Consider the following 23,058-nt stretch of genomic DNA (forward strand, 5'->3'; position numbering starts at 1 on the left):
CATTTTGTCAATCTACAATGAAAATGTTTACATAACAATGTTTTATTTTGGTGCACTTCTTTCAAGCAATACCTAAGTTTTATAAACCTAGTACACAGAGGGAAAATACATATAAAGAGAATGCCTACCATGTATGGCACTAAATGCAGCCTCATTCTATTTCACCTTCAACGGAACCTTATGTGGTGAACATTACTATTTCCATTTTATACATAAGCAAAACAAAGCTGGAAGGTTATTTTTATAAAATCATATTGCTACTAGATGGTGAAGCAGAATACAAACCCAAGTCATCAGGCTCCAAAACTCCAGGCTTCTCCTGACCCCAAAACCCAAGTTCTAGACACAGAACTGGACTATGGCTACATGAGGAATCTCAAAAGGTCTCATAGGTTCATCTTAATGGTACCCGAGGTTCCATTATTCAGTAAATGCTACTCTGCTTTAGGCTCTTTCTATGAAAAGTTTGGTAAATTCCTTGATGGGTAAGGGGTACCAGGCAGCAAATGAGAAAATGACTACAGATGATTACTATAGATCACCTTGTAATTTTCAGTACTTGAACATACAGACAACTTTTACTTTTTTATTTTACTGTGAGATCACATAATCATAGAATGTTAGGTCTGTAAAAGTGACCTGAGATATTATCCCTCCCAGGGTCTTTAGAAGACCCCTAAGAGCAAGTAAGAAAGAACTTCTGAAGTATGTGAACCTGCTAAAACTGCATGTAAAATTCTGTTTATTTATGCATTCATCTGGGAAAGGGCCCATGGCTTGAAGGAGCTTACCGGGTTAACAATACTGACAAGCCCCTTCTCCACATTTTTATAGTTAAGAATATGGAGACCACGAAGCAAAAGCATTTCTGTGATCAAAAAACTATTTCATGCCAGAGCCTCGACTCCAACTCATGTGTATCAGTGACGAAAAACAGTTCTCCTTTCCATGTATGCACATGATGATCCGAGGAGAACTGCGTCAACCTGTGACTCCAAAAATACTAGGCAAGGCACAGTGCACATGCCATGGGCGATCCAACAACATGCCCAATACAGCGCCTGCCCTCAAAGAGCTCATCACTGAAAGGACGACAGGAACCTGATCACAACCAAACAATAACCAACTCTAGAAAATGATCCACTTTATGCTGGTTTCTCTCTACATTGAACTTCTTTATCAATCACTTTTTAAAATGCTACTGTTTTAACTATTTTTCTTTATAAATGACTAATGTAATGATTCAACAAGTTGTATATTTTAAAATGATTATGTCTAACAAGTATTTACTGCATATCTCTTAAAATTTTCTAAAGGCTATTTTAATCAGAATTACTACATACTACTGAAAATGAAGTACTTAAAAACACTGAAAGTTGTTACTGAGTATTAGTAAAAAAAAATATGCATTAGAGAGATACAGTAGCTAGCTACTAAATACTAGTACAGTTGGAACTATGTTTTTGAATTTGAAAATAAGGCTACTGAGTATCTTTGTTAAACAAGTATAACTCTGCAAAATATTTCTTTTAGTAAAAGATATTCTGGATAGGAACTGCAGACAAGAAGAAAGGTCAAACCAATTACTGAAACCAAAAAGGCCATCCAGAAGTAGTGAGTAGCAGTAAATTATCTTGACAAAAGTTTTTAACTCACTTTGCTCAGGTTTACTCCTATCTTCTTTTCTCCAAACCTTATAAAAATAATAATCATACTAGTAGCAATAACACCAAAATTACGTCTGTGTTGTGACTGGCAGAATGTGTTTAAGTTACTCTCTAAATTACTCTACACACACATTTATTTTTTAAGGCATTATCTTAGCACTGAAACCAATTCTCCTGTCACAGTTCACTGGTTCAGAATGTTGGCATACTTGTCATAATGCACAGCAGGATTTCACTTTCAAATAATTTCTAGCCCGGTGGAAGTAAACAATTATGCTCTCCAGAGAATTTTAGCCAAATACAATTTTCAAATCCCTTATACAAAAATAGCATTTCATATTTGTATCTTATCTGTGCTGGTTCATATATATTATGTCCCCCAGAAAAAGCCCTGTTTTTTGATGCAATCTTGTGGGGGCAGACATATTGGTGTTGATTAAGTTGGAACGTTTGGATTAGGTTGTTTCCATGGCGATGCGCCCCAAACTGTGAGTGATAACTCTGATTGGATAATTTCCATGGAGGTGTGGCCCCACCCATTCAGTGTGGGCCTTGATTAGTATACTAGAGCACTATATAAGCTCAGACAGAAGGAGCAAGCTTGTTACAGCCAAGACGGACACCTTGAAGAATGCACAGGAGCTGAGACAGGAGCTTCAGCTTACAGAGACATTTTGGAGACGGTCTTTGAAAGCATACTTTTCCTCCGGAGAAGCTAAGAGAGGACAAATGCCCCAAGAGTGGACAAATGCCCCAAGAGCAACTAAGACTGACATTTTTGAGGAGCTGAAGCGTAGGGAAGAACATCCTGGGAGAAAGCCATTTTGAAACCAGAACTCCAGAGCAGACGCCAGCCACGTGCCTTCCCAGGTAACAGAGGTTTTCCGGACGCCATTGGCCATCCTCCAGTGAAGGTACCCGATTGCTGATGTGTTACCTTGGACACTTTATGGCCTTAAGACTGTAACTGTGTAACCAAATAAACCCCCTTTTATAAAAGCCAATCCGTTTCTGGTGTTTTATATTCCGGCAGCACTAGCAAACCAGAACATCATCTTGAACCCAAAAGGACCTGAGGCTCCTATCACCTCACGTATCGTTCTCTGCAAAGAACCAAAGCATGTATTACACTCATTTTAAAGAAGAAGCAGCTAGGACTAAGAGAGGTTCAATGCCCCCTAAAACAGCATTCATTGTTGAGCCATTAAATCAAGAAATACTTGTCAACTTCCCACAAGCTATATGTGGAAGCCTCCCAGCACTGTGGCAGAAACAGGTAAGAGGCACCCTTGATATAGTGAAGGTGTTATGATGAGGGAAGTAAATGCTGCCAGGGAAACAGGCAGGAAGAGGACCCAATTCATTCTGGGGGCTGAGAAAGGCTTTCCAGATGAGGTGCTGTCTGAACTGAGAGCTAAAGGATTAGAGGAGTCAGCCACCAGCAAGGTGTGGTCTTTCACGGGACAGCACATACGTGAAAAGTCTCCAAGGAGAAAGCACGAAATGTTTAAAGCACTTCATGAGAGATGAGGAATATGGCTAGAGATGCAGCTATGTCAGAAGGGAATGACAGATCACATTACGGACACTAGACAATTCTGAGTGCAACAAAACATAACACTTTGTGCAAGAGAGCAAAGCAATTGGATCTGCACTTTAGAAAGTCTCTCTGGCTACAGTGAGAACAAGAATCCAGGGAAAAACTGAGAAGTACCTGAATGAAGACAGTGGCCACGAAAAGAGAGATGGACTAAGGGCAGTGAATGGATAGATGCGGCAAGGGGGTTGGGTGGAAGGAAGGAATCAAGTCGAGTTTGACACCAAGTTTTTGGCTGCAGAAATGTGGGGAGAAGTAGTTTCAGTGCTGGACAGGCATAGGTTAAGGCTTGTGCAATCTACCCAAGAAGCTGAAACACTGAATCAGGTGTTTGGGTTTTGGAGACTGTAACTCAGGTGAGAAACCACAGCTGGAGACATAGATTTGGAAGTTATCTGTGCATATGTATGCTACGTGAAGCTGTGAGAGTGGTTGATATTTCCCAGACTATCCTAAGGGGTGTCCTAGCAATCACAAGAAAACCAGAAGAGAGTAGTCAACCCTGAGGGTAGGCAATGCTTTTAGAAATAAATGCTAATTGTGCGAGGAATACTGCGGTGAGGCCTACAGAGGGAAGGACAGGAAAACGCACCAAAGGCAGTCAAATGAGGAGCAAATGGAATGTGAAGAGGAGGCAGCAAGGTACTTGCTTGGGCGTCTGAAGGGAGGGGAGAAAAAAGAGAGTGCAGGAGATGTGAAGGTTGGGTTTTAAATGGAAGAGTCCTGAGTATGCTGAGAGGTGGGAAGAAGAAAAGAAGGGGAAGAGATGTATGTAAATGTGTAGGTTGGCTGGTTGGATGTGAAGGGGCTTCCAGCTGGAACAAGCAAGAAGACGAACTCAAGCTTCAGCTTCCTGACTCAAGCCCAGCACTCTATTCATTTCCCTAACGCACAAAGACGTCTCCTTCTTTCCCCTCTCCTTCGCCCCCCACCCTGTGGTTTCAGGAGGCTGAGTGAACAGAATTGAAACTGCATTCTAATCTGCTGTGCCTCATTCCAAAGAGCAAGGTCTCAACTTTTTAAAAGTTAATCCTAAAATCCTAAGCTGAACATTTACTCCATGAACAGCTCCATCTAACCTGAGTTACACACTATGCACCCACACCTCCCACACCTCCAGTTCAGAAGGGTCTTATGCTATAATGTCAAAGCAAAGAGTTTTCCTCAGTGTTACATTTCCTCCTACAAACTTTTTATTGCAGTCTCCTCAGCTTATAGTCTAGTTCCAGTAATTGGTAGGTGTGTAAGATAAAGATAGTTTATTTTAGAAAAAAGGAAAAGAAAAACGACCTCACACATTCAGATAGTTACAAAAATCTCAAATATGTAAGACATGAAAAGGTCTGCTCCTATTTGAATATTTATGAAATCCAGTTTGGGGATCAAGTAAAGAAGAATTTTCATACAATCATCACATCAAGTTCTAAAAGAACTACTGGTACAGTTTTTATACAGTAAATTCATAGTATTACCTCTTAAGAACCACCCAGCATTAACACTGAATAGTGTAAGGTGCTAGGGAAGCCTGGAGTTGAGATGATTTAATAAACAATGTGACACTAACAGCAAATATATTCCGTAAGTACCTAATTTTTATATGAATACTGAATTAATTGTAGTTAGACCAAATACAATAAAAACACTGAATAAAACAAACTTTTCAAGGATCCAGTATATAACAATTACAAACCAATTCCTAAGTGCTCTTCATACAGGTTCCTTCAGGATAACTATTTTGTTCCATTGGCTTAAGTTAAAGTAATAAAATTGTTTCTTCAAAAAATATAATGTACCTGAACCTACTAACTAATCTCAGTGTCACAAAAGAGTGGTGAAACTGGTATTATATGCCTCCAGATGTGAGAAAAAAAGAACACAGAACCACTATGGCATATTCTTAACCAAAAGAAAACCAACCTGAATCTTGTTAAATTTCCAGGAATTATGGGATAAAAAGGAACAAGCTACTGTCAAAAGAAGGCATATTAACAAAATCCAGAAATGTGGGAACAATCTACAGGACAAATCAAACAATTTCTCCTAATAAATCAAAAGCACATTAAAGAATAAAATAACAGGAGAGAGACTGCTATAGAAAAAAAGAGATTTAAGTTATACAATGACCAGATGCACTACGAGCGCTCTGGATGCTGACCAAACAAACCAACTCTGAGACAATCAGAAAATCTGCAAACAGTAATGTTAAAAAATAACTTTGCTGATTTTATTAGGTCTAATAATGGATATTGAAAAACAATCCCCATCAGTTAGAAATGTGAACTTGGTATTTATGGGTGGAATACCATATTTTCTAGGATTTGCTTTAAAAACACTACAGTGAGAACAGCCTTGGGAGATGAAGCAAGATTGGCATCATGTTGGTAACTGTTGAAGCTAGATGATGGATGTGTATGTGTTAGAAATTTTTCATACAAGATAGTTTTTAAAAAGAGCAAGAATATACATATCGCAACTCAGAGTTCTCATTAATTTCTGACTGAGTTTTTCCTATTTATTTTGAGTTACAGAGCCTCTCCCGGACAGCTGAAGGATGAAGTCCTCTCCCCACTAACAAACTCAAGGAAGAATTGCATAATTCACTTGCATAGCACTAGCACTCTTCAAAACAACCACTTCCTTTCTTTCCTCCCTTTTTCCTTATTTGTCCTTGGGCTAAGAGGTCAATTCAAACTTCTTTAACTTTGGTTTATTGTTGTTCTCATTCTCAGTGTCCTCAGCTTTTAACAAGAACTTGATGAAGTTACTGTTAGCCCTGGGGTGCACAAGTGAAGACAATTATTACTAAAACCACACAAGAACCAAAGGATTTACAAATAACATAGTTCAATCCTTTCATTTTATAGATAAAGCAACTAAGGCTCAGAGACACTGAATGATTTTTGAGGTCACACAACTACTGACAGAGCCAAGTCCTACAAGCCTGTTGGTCAGAGCACTTTCTTATACTAATATGGGGTGGCTTTCCCTTTTTCCTTACCTTCCCGTGCTCCTTCCTTACGTGAGATATATAAACATCTCTTTGCGTGAACAGCCGGTCACACTCCCAACACGTCCATCCAGGACTTGCCACTTTCTTGGGTTCCACTGATTTTTTCACAGGAGATGGAGATTTCTTTTCCAATTTCTCTTTTCCATTCATAGATTTGGTGTCCTCTTTGTTCTGATTTGCTGAATTTTGAGTTGCAGGCTTAATGCTCAAAGGCAAGTTTATACCCAAGTTTGGAGGCCCTTCAATACTTTTCAATGTTCCATGCATAGACTATATTATAAAAAGAAAAGAAATACCTATCACAAATCACACCACCAAAAGAAAGCACATGTAGGGTATCTTAATACATAACGGACATTTAGTAGAATTTAGTAGAATTCATTTAGAAATATTTCTTGATATATGAAGAAAACCTAAGCAAAATATACACTAAAAGAGAGATTTAAAAACATTAATTTTTACAGTCACTTAAGTTACACATTCCTAGTCCCAAATAATTTTTAAAAGCTTTATTAAAGTCATTTTAAAATCTGTCAAGATTCCATTCTGAATCCAAATTAATTCTGGCACCCTATCCTTCCCTGATATCCCAGAGGGAATCCTCGCTATAACAGACTATTTCCGGGGAACAACAGCTTTACTTTAAATGTTTATTTAGTATACATTTAGTTTTTATTTAAATGTTTAAATAAAGAGGCTAATATACTGTGAGATGTTTGAAATCCTACTTTAACAACACCTAAGACCAATGTGTTAATCACAAATCTTCCTCCTGTCCTCCCTTTCATGACTTTCTTGTTCCTGGAATACTTGTAACATTTTGGGGTTTTGTTGGGGTTTGGGACTTTTTTATTTGTTTGTTTTCGCTATTTTAATCTCTGAACCCATCCCTTCCTACTGAGAGCACCCAGACTTGTGAACCAATACATAGCAGACACACAAAACGCCTTTGTAAACTGCTTCGCTGTTTATTACTGTTAACATAATGGTCACAACAGCTGTTTTCATATTAAATTTTAATAAATACAAGTTCTACCAGGGTAAATTAGTGCAATTTGAGTCTAAAGATCAGCCCACTTCGTATTTTGTTTGCTTCTTTTAAAGGCACTGAGTAAAAAAAAAAAAGGAGGCCAAAACATTTGTGCCTCGATGTAAAATTTATCTTTGAATTGGGCCTTCTCAGCATTCAGCTTGAATTTAGCATCTGTTGATTCCTGAATCTACAGAAAAGCACAACGTGAAAAACTTTCTCCAACATGCTTTTTAAGCACACCGAGGATTCCTAGGTCACAGGCTCAAGATCTCAGCTCCACATTCCTTCTTGAGCTTCCAGGTGAGCAGCTCTTCCTCTAGCATACCCCCCACCTACCATCTCAAGGAAGTGGCTTCCCTAAACAGTTCCAAGAATCAGCCAACTTGCTTCAAATACTAACTTCCCCCAGGAGGAAAAAGGGGATTCTATAACTTTCTCATTAGCAGGAACTGCAAAGGGAACCCAAACAGACAATCATTAGACTGCTCCATAACAATGGCCTGAGCTGAATATCTAAGCATGCTTATTTGCTAAGAGAAAATATGGGGCAAGACGTGATTTCATAGCAAAAACTGTGCATTTACTTCTTTTCCACAATACAGGGTGAAGGCTTTTTGCTTGCAACGCCTTTGTGAAATAGAAACCAAAGTTTTATATTTTTAAACATTTAAAACTCAAAATCTTCTAATAAGCTTTTCATAAGTTTCTAGGCAAAAGCATTTTTTAGTAACTTTAAAACTTGAAAAGAAGGTAGAGTAATAAAGTATTCTTTAAGAAGATAACCTTATAGTGTTATGGAAATGACCGAAAAGAAGTAAAAATTCTGCTATGACAAAAGAGAGAGATGGGTCTGTATGCTAAAACAAGAATTTCTCATTTTATTGTAAATAAAAAGAAGACTACTCATTAAAAACAATTTTTTTTGCAAAAAAAAAAAATTATTCTTTAAGAAGTAATTTTTCCTTAGCTCCTGTAACAATAAATAACTTGAATAATTGCTTGTAACTTAAAAGTTTACTTTAAATGTAAATGCCAACATGGAGTACAGGGGTCCTATCCAGGGAATTAATCCATATTTTCTTAGGACGGGACATACGAATTTGATTAAACTGGGCAAATAAAGATCTAAATGAATATGTATGTTGGACTAACACTTCTCTTTCCTCTTAGTTCCTTCCTCAAGAAAAACTGCACAAACACAGATATTGGGCAACATAGATTAACAGGAGTTACACACAATATTACAGCAAGAAAAAACAAAAACAGAGTGCCTCTAAAACTTTATCTTTATTATTACCCATCCCCAAAGACATAAATGCAGGTAATACTTTGAAATGAAATGAGAATGTAAGTGAATATTGCCACTGTTTCAAATCATGTAGTCTTGGTAAATCTTCAGGTGGATAAAAATAATTCTTCCCTTCTTGTGGCCACAGGGTTTTACCACTCCTCTTCAGTCCTATTCTTGGAATCTTGTTTTCCTTCAAATTCTCTATTAATTCTCTATTAACACAAGGAAGACCCTAATCCCAAAGTCAATGGCCCTACTTGGAGATGTCAAGGTAAGTTCTGGAAAGCAAATACTTTAAAAGCCTCTTAAAAAGCAACTTTTTTTGGTCCATGTACATTATGTCAAAATATTTTGGTCTAATTCCAATGTCTTGACATTTTTATTAATAGGTTTTAGTTGTTCTTGGAGTCACTCATCAAATAAATATTTATTAAAATAATTTCATAATTTTAGCTAAAACCTTCAAAATATCTTAAGATGACTTTATTGTACTTAAAAGTGATGCATGATACTCACTCTAGTAATCTACAACCAGCACTATCTTCACCTTGGCTATAAGGGTGGAATCTCTGATTTAAGCTCATTTGAATGGGGCAATTATTCCATATGAACTCAGATATGTTCAAAAAAGGAAATTCCAAGGACTAAAAATCCATTCTATTAACTAACATGAGACTAGAATAATTCGGAGAGTTTATCTGGTTTTTAAACTAATCTTTTGTTGTGTAGTATAATAATACTGAATCTGTAGTTTTTCTTTTTTAAAAGTAAATCATTTTAATGCTTTTTAATGTCTGAGAGCCAATGGACATTATCTCTGAATTACACAAGGAATAAAACTGCTTAACTTATCACACCGGCCATCTAAGAGAATAGATGGCTATTCTTAAAAGGCGTTAGCTTAAAAGGCTATAGATGCCCCTTTTTAGCAATGAAGGTTGATAGTGCAACATTATTTATTCATTTAAAAGTATATTAAAATAACACCAACCAGGTGCCAGGCATTGGGCTATACCATGAACATTTAATAGTTAATTTACATGCAACATTTATAGAAAAAAAAGATAAACAAGATCCAAGGACATCAATTATAATGAAAACTTACATAATTCCAAGGGAAAACCCTCCACTTTTATAAATATATCAATAAACATAATTAATTAATCAAGGCCTGTCTATTTCTAAACCCTACACGAGTTATTGAAAAAATTAAAATTTATAGTCATCTTTTTCACATATAGAACAAAAAGAACTTTAATACTTTATTAATCTTTTAAAACAGGACATGCGCTTATTACTTTTCATTAATCCTTTATGCTGTGAGGGTCAGGACACGTGAATAAAAAGCATCCCTCGTGTCAAAATCATGATGGTAGCACGTAAGTTGTTCAGTGACAACGACTGGCCTCCATCCATCCCTTTCCTTGACAGCACAGCATGCTTTCAGCCTTGATTCATGACCAATGACTGTATCCACAATTAATTCAAAGGAGATGAGAGAGGCACACACACCTTGATATGGTCCATCATAAGCTGCTTCTGTGCATATAAAAGAGAACAGTCTGGACACTTGAAAACTGACACCTTCTGGTTCTCAATGTGTTGGTCAAAGTGGCGATACAGCAAGGTTTGCAGGGTAAACACAGTGTCACACATGGAACATTTATATATTATTCTAAAACAGAAGTTCAGTAAAATAACGTCAGTCAGCCTGATCTCTTAAGTCAAAAGAACAGCTACTTTACATCTTAAGAATTCAGGAGGCAGAAGCACATTGAGAACACACAAAACACAATAAAATGAACAAAACAGTTTAAGTCTTTCAAACAATCTTACTTTGGGTAAAGATGCATTCTGCTGTATATGCTGAGAAGTCTAAATTAACCACCATTTTACTACTCACGGTTACACCTGACATATTTTTACAAAGTCTTGACATGTTAGTTACTTTAACACAAAGAAAAAGCACCCTTGATTTTTATTTATTTATTTTTGAGGTATGTTTTAAGATCACACAAACCTTTATAGGACTTCACAATACAGCTCAATGTAACTCAAGAAACTTGAGAAAGAATCTGACTTAACGAACTAAATTTGACCCACTCAACTCTAAGGCCTGAACTAATAAGATGAATTTCCTTTTATTTAGCAGCAATTTTATACTTCTAATGTCAACATTTCTGTACCTGTTCTTTAATACAAAACGCTCTATACCCAGTGAACAATTATATACTGAAAGAAACTGAAAAGAAAATCCACACTACTGCTGCTTCAACACTTGAAGGTTTATTGTGCTTCAAACGGTTTAAAAAACTCGCTGTCCACTGCAAAGTATGGTCTTATCTAATAGGTTACTACAAGCAGCCTCCTTGAATCTTCTGAACATCACTTCTCTGTCCCATCAACAACCATTATCGAAGCTCTGGCAAGAGATGTATGGAGGAGTTAAGATCCCAAGACTCGCCTGCCACCAACCTCTGCGTCAAGTAGATTTGGTGGGTCACTTGGGAACAAATATGCCCACTGTAGGTCACCTGTTGTTCAACTGTTCCAGGTGGACCTGGTCCCCGAGGCAAGCCCTATGGAAACCTGGATCCCCTCTGAAGAACTTTGAAAAGAGGCACCACGAGCTCCAGGAAGCAGCTTAGGAAAATGTCAGAGAAACAATGACTGAATGTGAACGTCAGAGATGAAGAAAGAAAAGATGAGGTTTCACTGGATATTTCTAGAGCAGCGTGAAAGAGAGGAACACCTCAAAAAACACTGTCTCTTCTCTCTGGGTTTTCTTAAGAAAACCATCCTCACTTTGTATTCATCAAATAATTAAAATTTTTGTTTACTCTTTTTCCACTTAAGATTTAGAAATTGAATTGGAGTGAAAATCTCATCATTAACCTTTACAGGTGTGACAAATATATTCATTTCATCACTGTTTAAAATAGCTTAAAAGTTGTAAACAACCCAAATGTCCAATAATATAAGTGAGTAAATAAGAGCAATTATATAAAGTTATTTTAAAAAGATGTTGCATATATACACCAATGGCATGAAAAGATTTCCAAGAAAATTAAAACAACAGATAAGATAATGTATGATTACCTTTTTTAAGGGCTTAGAAAAGAAACAAAAAGCTATAGAGCAATCATCATCTTTGCTGATGATATAGGTGTTCTTTCTATTGTCTGACTTATTAGTATTTCCTGAGTTTTCTGTAATTAGCATTTAATAAGAAAAAATAGCTTCAAGAAATGAACTGAGATTTATTAGCTAAACTAAGAATTTTCTCAGGGTTCTATTCTTACAATAAAAAAATAACTTTCGTTAAACATGACATGATTCATTTTATTCATGCTACATTCCCCTTTGGGGAAAAGTTGTTTTGTTTATCTTATACTTAATAACAAAAAAGGGGTAAAACAGAAAGCCATCATTTTACTTAGTCATTTTTTGGTAAAGTACTTTCTCCCCTGAAAACATCACAGCAGTAAGAATTTAAGGAAAGCCTTCTGTGATATCAAATCATTTGACATCAAGGAGGAAAGTATCTGGTTCAAGGAGGAAAGTATATGGTTGAGCCCTCTACCATAGGTTTTACCCTTGGGAAGACGGTTGCTGCAAAGGAGAGGCTAGGCCTCCCTATGGTTGTGCCTAAGAGCCTCCTCCCGAATGCCTCTTTGTTGCTCAGATGTGGCCCTCTCTCTCTGGCTAAGCCAACTTGAAAGGTGAAATCACTACCCTCCCCCCTACGTGGGATCAGACACCCAGGGGAGTGAATCTCCCTGGCAACGTGGAATATGACTCCCGGGGAGGAATGTAGACCTGGCATCGTGGGACGGAGAACATCTTCTTGACCAAAAGGGGGATGTAAAAGGAAATGAAATAAGCTTCAGTGGCAGAGAGATTCCAAAAGGAGCCGAGAGGTCACTCTGGTGGGCACTCTTACGCACACTTTAGACAACCCTTTTTAGGTTCTAAAGAATTGGGGTAGCTGGTGGTGCATACCTGAAACTATCAAACTACAACCCAGAACCCATGAATCTCGAAGACAGTTGTATAAAAATGTAGCTTATGAGGGGTGACAATGGGATTGGGAAAGCCATAAGGACCACACCCCACTTTGTCTAGTTTATGGATGGATGAGTAGAAAAATAGGGGAAGGAAACAAACAGACAAAGGTACCCAGTGTTCTTTTTTACTTCAATTGCTCTTTTTCACTCTAATTATTATTCTTGTTATTTTTTTGTGTGTGCTAATGAAGGTGTCAGGGATTGATTTAGGTGATGAATGTGCAACTATGTAATGGTACTGTAAACAATCGAAAGTACGATTTGTTTTGTATGACTGCGTGGTATGTGAATGTATCTCAATAAAATGAAGATAAAAAAAATCTTATAGTTATACATAAAAAAAAAAAAACTCTTGATTTTTCTTTTTTTTTGACTATCACTGCACCTTTAAGAAACATAAAATACAAAAAAGTAAATTATGTAATCTTTTGCTATTTTATCAGGTACTTGTAGTAATGAATTAAATTCTGATAGATCCTTCTTTGATATTTTAACATTTTGTTACTACACTTTTCTCCATAAAAAAAAAATCCCACAATTTAATAAGAATTGTGTCAATATTAAAATTTTATGAAAACTGTACTTCTATCAATATGCCATTTCTCCAGTGTCATTAAATAATCAGATAATAAAACAACATGGTCTTATCAACTGACTGTTCTGGACACAGAAGAAAAAATCTCAGGGCTGAAAGAAAAGTGCCATATACCTTATCCCTTTAAGAGAGGTATGCAAATCATTCTTTGCATGAACATTTAATATATACCTAAAAAGAAAATTTAATCTTATAAGCTATGTTAAAAGAGGAGGGATATATTTTTAAAGCATTAAAGATATTCCTATTTTCATTATTTGGCCATGGCTTAAAGCTTCTCTTTTAAAGAAAAGCTAAGTGGAAATAAACTTATATTCTGAATAAACTAATTTAGTTTTAATGCTTCTGAACATAATCAAATATTTTTCCATTACCCTAATTTACCAAAACTGAGTGAAACTCCTCCCTAGAATAACAGCAATGGTCCAATTGATTTGATTTGGTTTCCTAACACATATGATAGAAAATAGGATTTAAGATAACATAATCAAAATCTGAACTACTGTTTGAGAAAAAAGGCTGGCATACGCTTATCCTCAAAACGTGTTGTTCACTCTAAGTAACCATGAGCTATATGCTTTCAATAAATCATGCAAATTTCATTACTCTCTCTCCATTCAGAAGACACTGAAAAGACAGAGATGACTTAAACCTGACCAGGGGATCACCTACTAGGAAAACTTCCAAACTAACAGAACAAGTCCCACAGGAACACAAGTCATGAGGGAGAATTTAGTATTAAGCTGCACTTTCTAAGGGAATATCAAAGGATAGTCCTTCGTTGCTGATTATGAAAACATTCTTCACCTGGGGCTCTGGAGTTCTTCAAGGTTTGCAGACCATCACTTCTTTATGTCTAGTCTTAAGGTGGCTGGATAACTGAATCAGATGCCACCGAAAGAACAGATGTTTGAATTTCACCACCACTGTTCGATGAGATCCAAGATATAGACCACAACATGTAGTACAATACAAGTTGTCACTTTCATGCTAATTCACATGTAAACCTCACCTGTGGAGTCAGAAGGATTATGTGACAGAGACACGAAGATCAGCAACATAATGGACGGTTACTCAGCCATGAGGTAAACCCTGATGGCCACATGCCAAGTGTGAGAATTCCACAGGGATTTGCCTAAGTCACACAGTTAGTAAGTGGCAGAGGTGGGATTTGAACTCAGGCCCTCAGGCTCCAGACTCCATATTCTTGATCACTATATGCCCAACCACCGCTTACATCAGCAAAATTATCTAAGAACCTACCTGTGTCCCTTTGTTTTTGAATATTACTTTTCTAATTACAAAAGTAAATATGCTCATTACTGGAAAACACAGATACAGAAAAAAGTTACCTATAATCTCAAAACTCAGACACAAACAATGCCACTGCAATATATGTATGCTCCCTTACAATGTCTTCTATTTCTATTTAGAGTGTGAGAAATGAGAACAGCACAGTGTATCCTAGATTTGAAAATCATACCTTAGATATACATATTTGTATTCTACAAAATGCTATTTTAAAATATTCTACCTTCAAGAACAGGAATACATACTTTTATTTATTTTTAAATGATAATAAATGATAACCAACCTAATAAATGTATAGGTATTTACTCATCTATGTATGGAACTCTGAAAGAGTGGCCAAGAAACAACCAGGAGGAAACTGGGGACTCTGGTGAAAAGGACACTCAACTGAGTCTACCGTTTAGTACACCTTTTGATTTACCTCTGATTGACATGATTACCTATTCAAAGGAAACAAATTTAAAAAGAGAAAAAAAAATGACCCTGAAGAAATCTCCACTTCAGAAATGTATAAACAAACCATTCTGCTGCTTAGGGTTTTGTATATTGTACTACTACAAGCCAAGCCTACAAGTGAAAAAAAAAATCTAAAATTTAAAGTAACAACACTTTAATTACAACGAATAAATAGTTCCTTAAAGGTTTTTCTTAAGTGATTATTAAGACTGAAAACCTCTTAATGGTGGGTCTTTTTGATATTTTCACAATCAGACGAAAATTTTAACTGTTGTTTAGATATAATTTGCATTCAAGGGAATGCAAATCCTCCCAGTCCTCTTTCCCGGAGCCTCTAGAGCCTCTTGCTGATCCTCAAGGCTGCACTGTGCCTGGAATCTAAGCCCAGGACCCACCACACCCTGCTCTGAAGCTGAACTAGGAAGAAGTTAGTAATGTTTTCAAACAGAATTGTGAAAAAAGTTTAGAAAACACTAGACTTTTTTTTTTTCTCTTAAACTCAATTCTTAATTTAAGAACACCAACGTTCTGTTTCATAAGCCTTGGTAGAGTTTAAAACCAAAGTGAAGCAAAGTCTGCTTTGTCTATGCTCCTGCTGTCACCCTGATGGCTGAGCTCCTCCATGCCCCAGGGCAGAAGGAGAACAACCAGCCCTACACTCTTCATTAGAGGTGCAAGGGTAAGAGCTGGAGAGCAACAGAGGACATTGGCTGTCTGGAGCCAGCTCAAGACAAATGGATCCCCACCACTTCTCCCATCCAAGTTCACTGTGACTTTCTCTTACAGGATCCCTTCTGTGGTTGGAAGAGGGGGCAAATCAGGTGCCATCTTCTTTCTCCCAAGGGGAGGTAAGTCAGCAGATTGAGATACTAGCCCAATCTTGTGGTGCTTGTTGGCTTTGACCAACTGCCTGAGAGTTTCATATCTGAAATACAATTCTGAGACAATTCTGGAATTTAACTAGGTTCCATTTACTATTGAGTGCTTTTCCACTCAAATATAAAACATATTTATTTGAAAGCGTCTTTTAAAAATTGACCACATCTGATAGACAATCTGCTGACAAATTATTACTATTTGAAAACAGGGGTCATTCCCAAGATTTCTTTTATATTCATCCATATCATAAGAATTTATATAAGCCCACTATTTAACTTATGATGCAAAAATTTTAACATTCTCTGTGGAAGAAAAACATCTCACATAGAATTTAAAATTGAAATTGTCACAATTCTGAAATTCTGTAGCAAAACTTAAGCATGAGGGCTCTTCAAATATTCCTGATATATAACTTAGGCTTTCAGGGAACATAGAACTCTAAAATTAAAATCTACTCAAGTGGTAGAAATCTGTAAACAAAAACAGGAAATACTCCATAGCTAGAAGTAATTACTAATTCTCTCTGTTGGTACTCATTTCTTTTATTTCAGAAGCTGCTTGCAAATTTCTGAATAAAGTGTTAACTCCTTTAACCTCCTTGCAAATTTCTGAGTAAAGTGTACCCAAGTAAAGTGTACCTCCTCTTTATTAGAAGAGTTGCTCATGGAGGATAGTCTTACATGGGGAGAAAGCCCAGAATAGAAGAGTTTTTGGAAAGGGAGGTAGCATAAAAAACAGAAGCTAGGGGAAAATAAGATGGCGGCATAGAGAGGAGTGGAAGTTAGTTAGTCCCCCTGGAACAACGAATAAACAACCAGGAACTAGCAAATAATCTGGATTAACTGCTGGAATAACAACCACGACTGTCCATACATCATACACCAACTTGGATTGGGAAGAATGCCTGGGATCGCAGCATAAAATCTGTAAGTAAAGACTGTGGACCTGAGCTGGGTGCCCCCTCCCCCCACAGCCCGAACTGCAAAGCTTTGCTGTGCTAGAGAGCAACACTCTCAGAACAAGTGAATATGCCTCAGTCCAGCTCCAACTGAGGTTCTGATTAACAATCGTGGACTGTTCAATACAAGCTACAAATCCCCAACAAGCAGAAAGAGGCTTTTAGTGATAACTGACCTTAAAGAGCCAGAGGACTTCTCTGTGCTGGGAGGGGGAGCCCAGAGGACCGGGTGCTATCTCTGGCCACTGGATGAACATGGGGGGATGGTGTACTGGCCCCAAAGCGGGGCTTCTGTCCTTTTTTCTCTTTCTCAACCTGGGTGGCTCAGTGGAGAAAGCCTCAGCCATTTTCCATTTGCAGTGCTCTGACCCAGACAAGGGTGGAGATAGCAGAATCAGAGAGACAAAGAACCTATTTAATTGCAAATGAATACTCCCTAGGGGGTGTATCTTCCCTAAGAGGAAGGAGGTGGTGCCAAGCTCTATTACCCGCCTTCGATTTAGAACCAGACCCCAGTGCCTGGGGGAAAACAGCCAAAACAGAAACTAAGGACTAAGGGGATCATACCTCCTTACACCAGTCAGGAGCTACAGGTTGACAGGTCCCATCTGCTGGGCAGGTTAGGAAAAGTACAGCAGCTTGAGGCTTCACAGGATGTGTCAATCTTCTAAGACACACTCACAGGGAGACCTGATAGTGAATATTGCCCCCTTCTGATACCTGAGCCCACTCTGGTCTGGGAATACCTGATTGGGATAACCAAGGAAACCAGATTCCTAGACAACAGAAAACTACAACCTACACTAAGAAAAATGAAGTTATGGCACAGTCAAAGGAACAAACTTGCACTTCAACTGAGATACAGGAATTGAAACAACTGACACTAAATAAATTCAAAAAGTTTAGGGAAGATATGGCAAAAGAGATGAAGTGTATAATGAAAACACTGGGCAAATACAAGGTAGAAATTGAAAGTTCAAAAAAACAACTGGCAGAATCTTTGGGAAAAAAAGGCACAATACAAGAGTTTCTGAAAGACACAATGGAGACATACAACAGCAGATCGCAAGAGGCAGAAGAAAACACTCAGGAACTGGAGAACAAGATACATGAAATCCTACACACAAAAGAACAGATAGGGAAAATAATGGAAAAATATGAGCAACATCTCAGGGAATTGAATTACAACATGAAATGCATGAATGTAATCATTGTTGGTGTCCCAGAAGAAAAGGGAAAAGGGGTAGAAGCAGTAGTGGAGGAAATAATCAACAAAAATTTCCCATCTCTTATGACTCTTATGAAAGACATAAAATTACAGATCCAAGAAGCACAGCGTACCCCAAACAGAATAGATCTGAATAGGCCTATGCAAAGACACTTAATAATCAGATTATTAAACATCAAAGACAAAGAAAGAATCCCGAAAGCAGTAAGAGAAAAGCAATCCATCATATAGAAAGGAAGTTTGATAAGTATGTATGGATTTCTCAGTAGAAACCATGGAGGCAAGAAGGAAGTGGTGTGAAATATTTAAGATACTGAAAGAGAAAAACCACCAACCAAGAATCCTATATCCAGCAAAACTGTCCTTCAGATATGAGGGAGACTTTAAAATATTCTGACAGACAATGAGAGAATTTGTGAACAAGATACCTGTGCTACAGGATACACTAAAGGGAGCACTACAGACAAAAAGGAAAAGACAGGAGTGAGAGGTTTGGAACACAGTCTTGGGTGATGGCAGAACAGCAATGTAAGTACACTGAATAAAGATGACTGTGAGTATGGTTGAAAGAGGAAGGTTAAGAGCCTGTGGGACACCAGAATGAAAGAGGAAAGATAAAGACTGGGACTGTATAACTCAGTGAAACCCAGAGTGCTCAACAACTGTGATAAAATGTACAAATGTGTTTTTACACAAGGGAGAACAAATGAATGTCAAACTTGCAAGGTGTTAAAAATAGGGTGGTATTGGGGGAAAAATACAATCAGTGCAACTAGAGATGATAATTAACAGAAACACTGTATTACACTTCCTTTAATGTAACAAAGGCAATATACCAAAGCTAAATGCATATGAGAGGGACATAAGGGAAGGGTATGGGACTCTTGGCATTGGTGATGCTGACTCTTTATTCTACTTTAGTTTAATTCTGTCTTTCCTTTTGTCCTTCCTAGCTGTCATTTTTTTTTTCTTTCTTTTCTCTTTCTTTTTGTCTCTCTCCCTTCTTTGACTAGTCCTCCTTCTTTGTGGAAGAAATAAAAGTATCCTTATACAGACAGCGGTGAGAGTGCTGAATACATAAATACATGACTATACAGGGAACCATCGATTGTTTACTTAGGATATAATGTATGGAGTGAAAAAAACCGTCTTAAAAATAAATGGGTTGAGGGCGGGGCAAGATGGCAGACTGGTGAGCTGTATGTTTTAGTTACTCCTCCAGGAAAGTAGGTAAAAAGCCAGGAACTGCGTGGACTGGACACCACAGAACAATCTGTCTTTGGGCATACTTCATACAACACTCATGAAAATGTGGAACTGCTGAGATCAGCGAAATCTGTAAGTTTTTGCGGCCAGGGGACCCGCGCCCCTCCCTGCCAGGCTCAGTCCCGGGGGAGGAGGGGCTGTCAGCTCCAGGAAGGAGAAGGGAGAATTGCAGTGGCTGCTCTTACCGGAAACTCATTCTACTGATTCAAACTCCAACCATAGATAGACTGAGGCCAGACACCAGAGACTCTGAGAGCAGCCAGCCCAGCAGAGAGGAGACAGGCATAGAAAAAAAACAACACGAAAAACTCCAAAATAAAAGCAGAGGATTTTTGGAGTTCTGGTGAACACAGAAAGGGGAAGGGCGGAGATCAGGCCTTGAGGCGCATATGCAAATCCCGAAGCAAGGCTGATCTCTCTGCCCTGGGCACCTTTCCTTAATGGCCCTGGTTGCTTTGTCTATTAGCATTTCAATAACCCATTAGATCTCTGAGGAGGGCCGTTTTTTTTTTTGTTTGTTTTTTTTTGTTTTTTTTTTTTAAATCCTTTTTGCTTTTTCTAAAACAATTACTCTAAGAAGCTCAATACAGAAAGCTTCAAAGAATTGAAATTTGGGCACGTCAAGTCAAGAGCAGAACTAAGAGAGCTCTGAGACAAAAGGCAATAATCCAGTGGCTGAGAAAATTCACTAAACAACACAACTTCCCAAGAAAAGGGGGGTGTCCGCTCACAGCCACCATCCTGGTGGACAGGAAACACTCCTGCCCATCGCCAGCCCCATAGCCCAGAGCTGCCCCAGACAACCCAGTGTGACGGAAGTGCTTCAAATAACAGGCACACACCACAAAACTGGGCGTGGACATTAGCCTTCCCGGCAACCTCAGCTGAATGTCCCAGAGCTGGGAAGGGGGAGCAGTGTGAATTAACAGAGCCCCATTCAGCCATCATTTGAGCAGACTGGGAGCCTCCCAACACAGCCCAGCAGCCCAGAACTGCCCTGGGGGGACGGCACTCACCTGTGACATAGCACAGTCATCCCTCAACAGAGGACCCGGGGTGCACAGCCTGGAAGAGGGGCCCACTTGCAAGTCTCAGGAGCCATACGCCAATACCAAAGACTTGTAGGTCAGTGGCAGAGACAAACTGTGGCAGGACTGAACTGAAGGATTAGACTATTGCAGTAGCTTTAAAACTCTAGGATCATCAGGGAGATTTGATTGTTAGGGCCACCCCCCCTCCCCGACTGCCCAGAAACACGCCCCACATACAGGGCAGGCAACACCAACTACACACGCAAGCTTGGGACACCAATTGGGCCCCACAAGACTCACTCCCCCACTCACCAAAAAGGCTAAGCAGGGGAGATCTGGCTTGTGGAGAACAGGTGGCTCGTGGACGCCACCTGCTGGTTAGTTAGAGAAAGTGTACTCCACGAAGCTGTAGATCTGATAAATTAGAGATAAGGACTTCAACTGGTCTACAAACCCTAAAAGAACCCTATCAAGGTCAGCAAATGCCACGAGGCCAAAAACAACAGAAAATTATAAAGCATATGAAAAAACCAGACGATATGGATAACCCAAGCCCAAGCACCCAAATCAAAAGACCAGAAGAGACACACCTAGAGCAGCTACTCAAAGAACTAAAGATGAACAATGAGACCCTAGTACGGGATATGAAGGAAATCAAGAAGACCCTAGAAGAGCATAAAGAAGACATTGCAAGACTAAATAAAAAAATGGATGATCTTATGGAAATTAAAGAAACTGTTGACCAAATTAAAAAGATTCTGGACACTCATAGTACAAGACTAGAGGAAGTTGAACAACGAATCAGTGACCTGGAAGATGACAGAATGGAAAATGAAAACATAAAAGAAAGAATGGGGAAAAAAATTGAAAAACTCGAAATGGACCTCAGGGATATGATAGATAATATGAAACGTCCGAATATAAGACTCATTGGTGTCCCAGAAGGGGAAGAAAAGGGTAAAGGTCTAGGAAGAGTATTCAAAGAAATTGTTGGGGAAAACTTCCCAAATCTTCTAAACAACATAAGTACACAAATCATAAATGCTCAGCGAACTCCAAATAGAATAAATCCAAAAAAACCCACTCCGAGACATATACTGATCACACTGTCAAACATAGAAGAGAAGGAGCAAGTTCTGAAAGCAGCAAGAGAAAAGCAATTCACCACATACAAAGGAAACAGCATAAGACTAAGTAGTGACTACTCAGCAGCCACCATGGAGGCGAGAAGGCAGTGGCACGATATATTTAAAATTCTGAGTGAGAGGAATTTCCAGCCAAGAATACTTTATCCAGCAAAGCTCTCCTTCAAATTTGAGGGAGAGCTTAAATTTTTCACTGACAAAGAAATGCTGAGAGAATTTGCTAACAAGAGACCTGCCCTACTGGAGATACTAAAGGGAGCCCTACAGACAGAGAAACAAAGACAGGACAGAGAGACTTGGAGAAAGGTTCAGTACTAAAGAGATTCGGTATGGGTACAATAAAGGATATTAATAGAGAGAGGGAAAAATATGGCAAACATAATCCAAAGGATAAGATGGCCGATTCAAGAAATGCCTTCACGGTTTTAACGTTGAATGTAAATGGATTAAACTCCCCAATTAAAAGATATAGATTCGCAGAATGGATCAAAAAAAATGAACCATCAATATGTTGCATACAAGAGACTCATCTTAGACACAGGGACACAAAGAAACTGAAAGTGAAAGGATGGAAAAAAATATTTCATGCAAGCTACAGCCAAAAGAAAGCAGGTGTAGCAATATTAATCTCAGATAAAATAGACTTCAAATGCAGGGATGTTTTGAGAGACAAAGAAGGCCACTACATACTAATAAAAGGGGCAATTCAGCAAGAAGAAATAACAATCGTAAATGTCTATGCACCCAATCAAGGTGCCACAAAATACATGAGAGAAACATTGGCAAAACTAAAGGAAGCAATTGATGTTTCCACAATAATTGTGGGAGACTTCAACACATCACTCTCTCCTATAGATAGATCAACCAGACAGAAGACCAATAAGGAAATTGAAAACCTAAACAATCTGATAAATGAATTAGATTTAACAGACATCTACAGGACATTACATCCCAAATCAACAGGATACACATACTTTTCTAGTGCTCACGGAACTTTCTCCAGAATAGATCATATGCTGGGACATAAAACAAGCCTCAATAAATTTAAAAAGATTGAAATTATTCAAAGCACATTCTCTGACCACAATGGAATACAATTAGAAGTCAATAACCATCAGAGACTTAGAAAATTCACAAATACCTGGAGGTTAAACAACACACTCCTAAACAATCAGTGGGTTAAAGAAGAAATAGCAAGAGAAATTGCTAAATATATAGAGACGAATGAAAATGAGAACACAACATACCAAAACCTATGGGATGCAGCAAAAGCAGTGCTAAGGGGGAAATTTATAGCACTAAACGCATATATTAAAAAGGAAGAAAGAGCCAAAATCAAAGAACTAATGGATCAACTGAAGAAGCTAGAAAATGAACAGCAAACCAATCCTAAACCAAGTACAAGAAAAGAAATAACAAGGATTAAAGCAGAAATAAATGACATAGAGAACAAAAAAACAAGAGAGGATAAATATCACCAAAAGTTGGTTCTTTGAGAAGATCAACAAGATTGACAAGCCCCTA

At 38.1% G+C, this 23,058-nt stretch overlaps 1 protein-coding gene across 8 annotated transcripts in view; it reads right to left on the bottom strand.

The window, feature by feature from the left end:
- ZNF532 (zinc finger protein 532) overlaps nt 1-23,058 on the bottom strand; it is a 160,501-nt gene that overhangs the window by 45,240 nt on the left and 92,203 nt on the right. For all 8 annotated transcript variants that reach the window (XM_037805984.1, XM_037805983.1, XM_037805979.1 and 5 more), the window contains 2 exons: nt 10,111-10,273; nt 6,263-6,544 (listed from right to left, as the gene is read on the bottom strand). In XM_037805984.1, coding sequence (XP_037661912.1) covers nt 6,263-6,544; nt 10,111-10,273 — 445 coding nt within the window. The remainder of the gene's footprint in view (nt 1-6,262; nt 6,545-10,110; nt 10,274-23,058) is intronic.

The sequence above is a fragment of the Choloepus didactylus genome, chromosome 16, assembly GCF_015220235.1.
Source record: "Choloepus didactylus isolate mChoDid1 chromosome 16, mChoDid1.pri, whole genome shotgun sequence".
Lineage (NCBI taxonomy): Eukaryota > Metazoa > Chordata > Mammalia > Pilosa > Megalonychidae > Choloepus > Choloepus didactylus.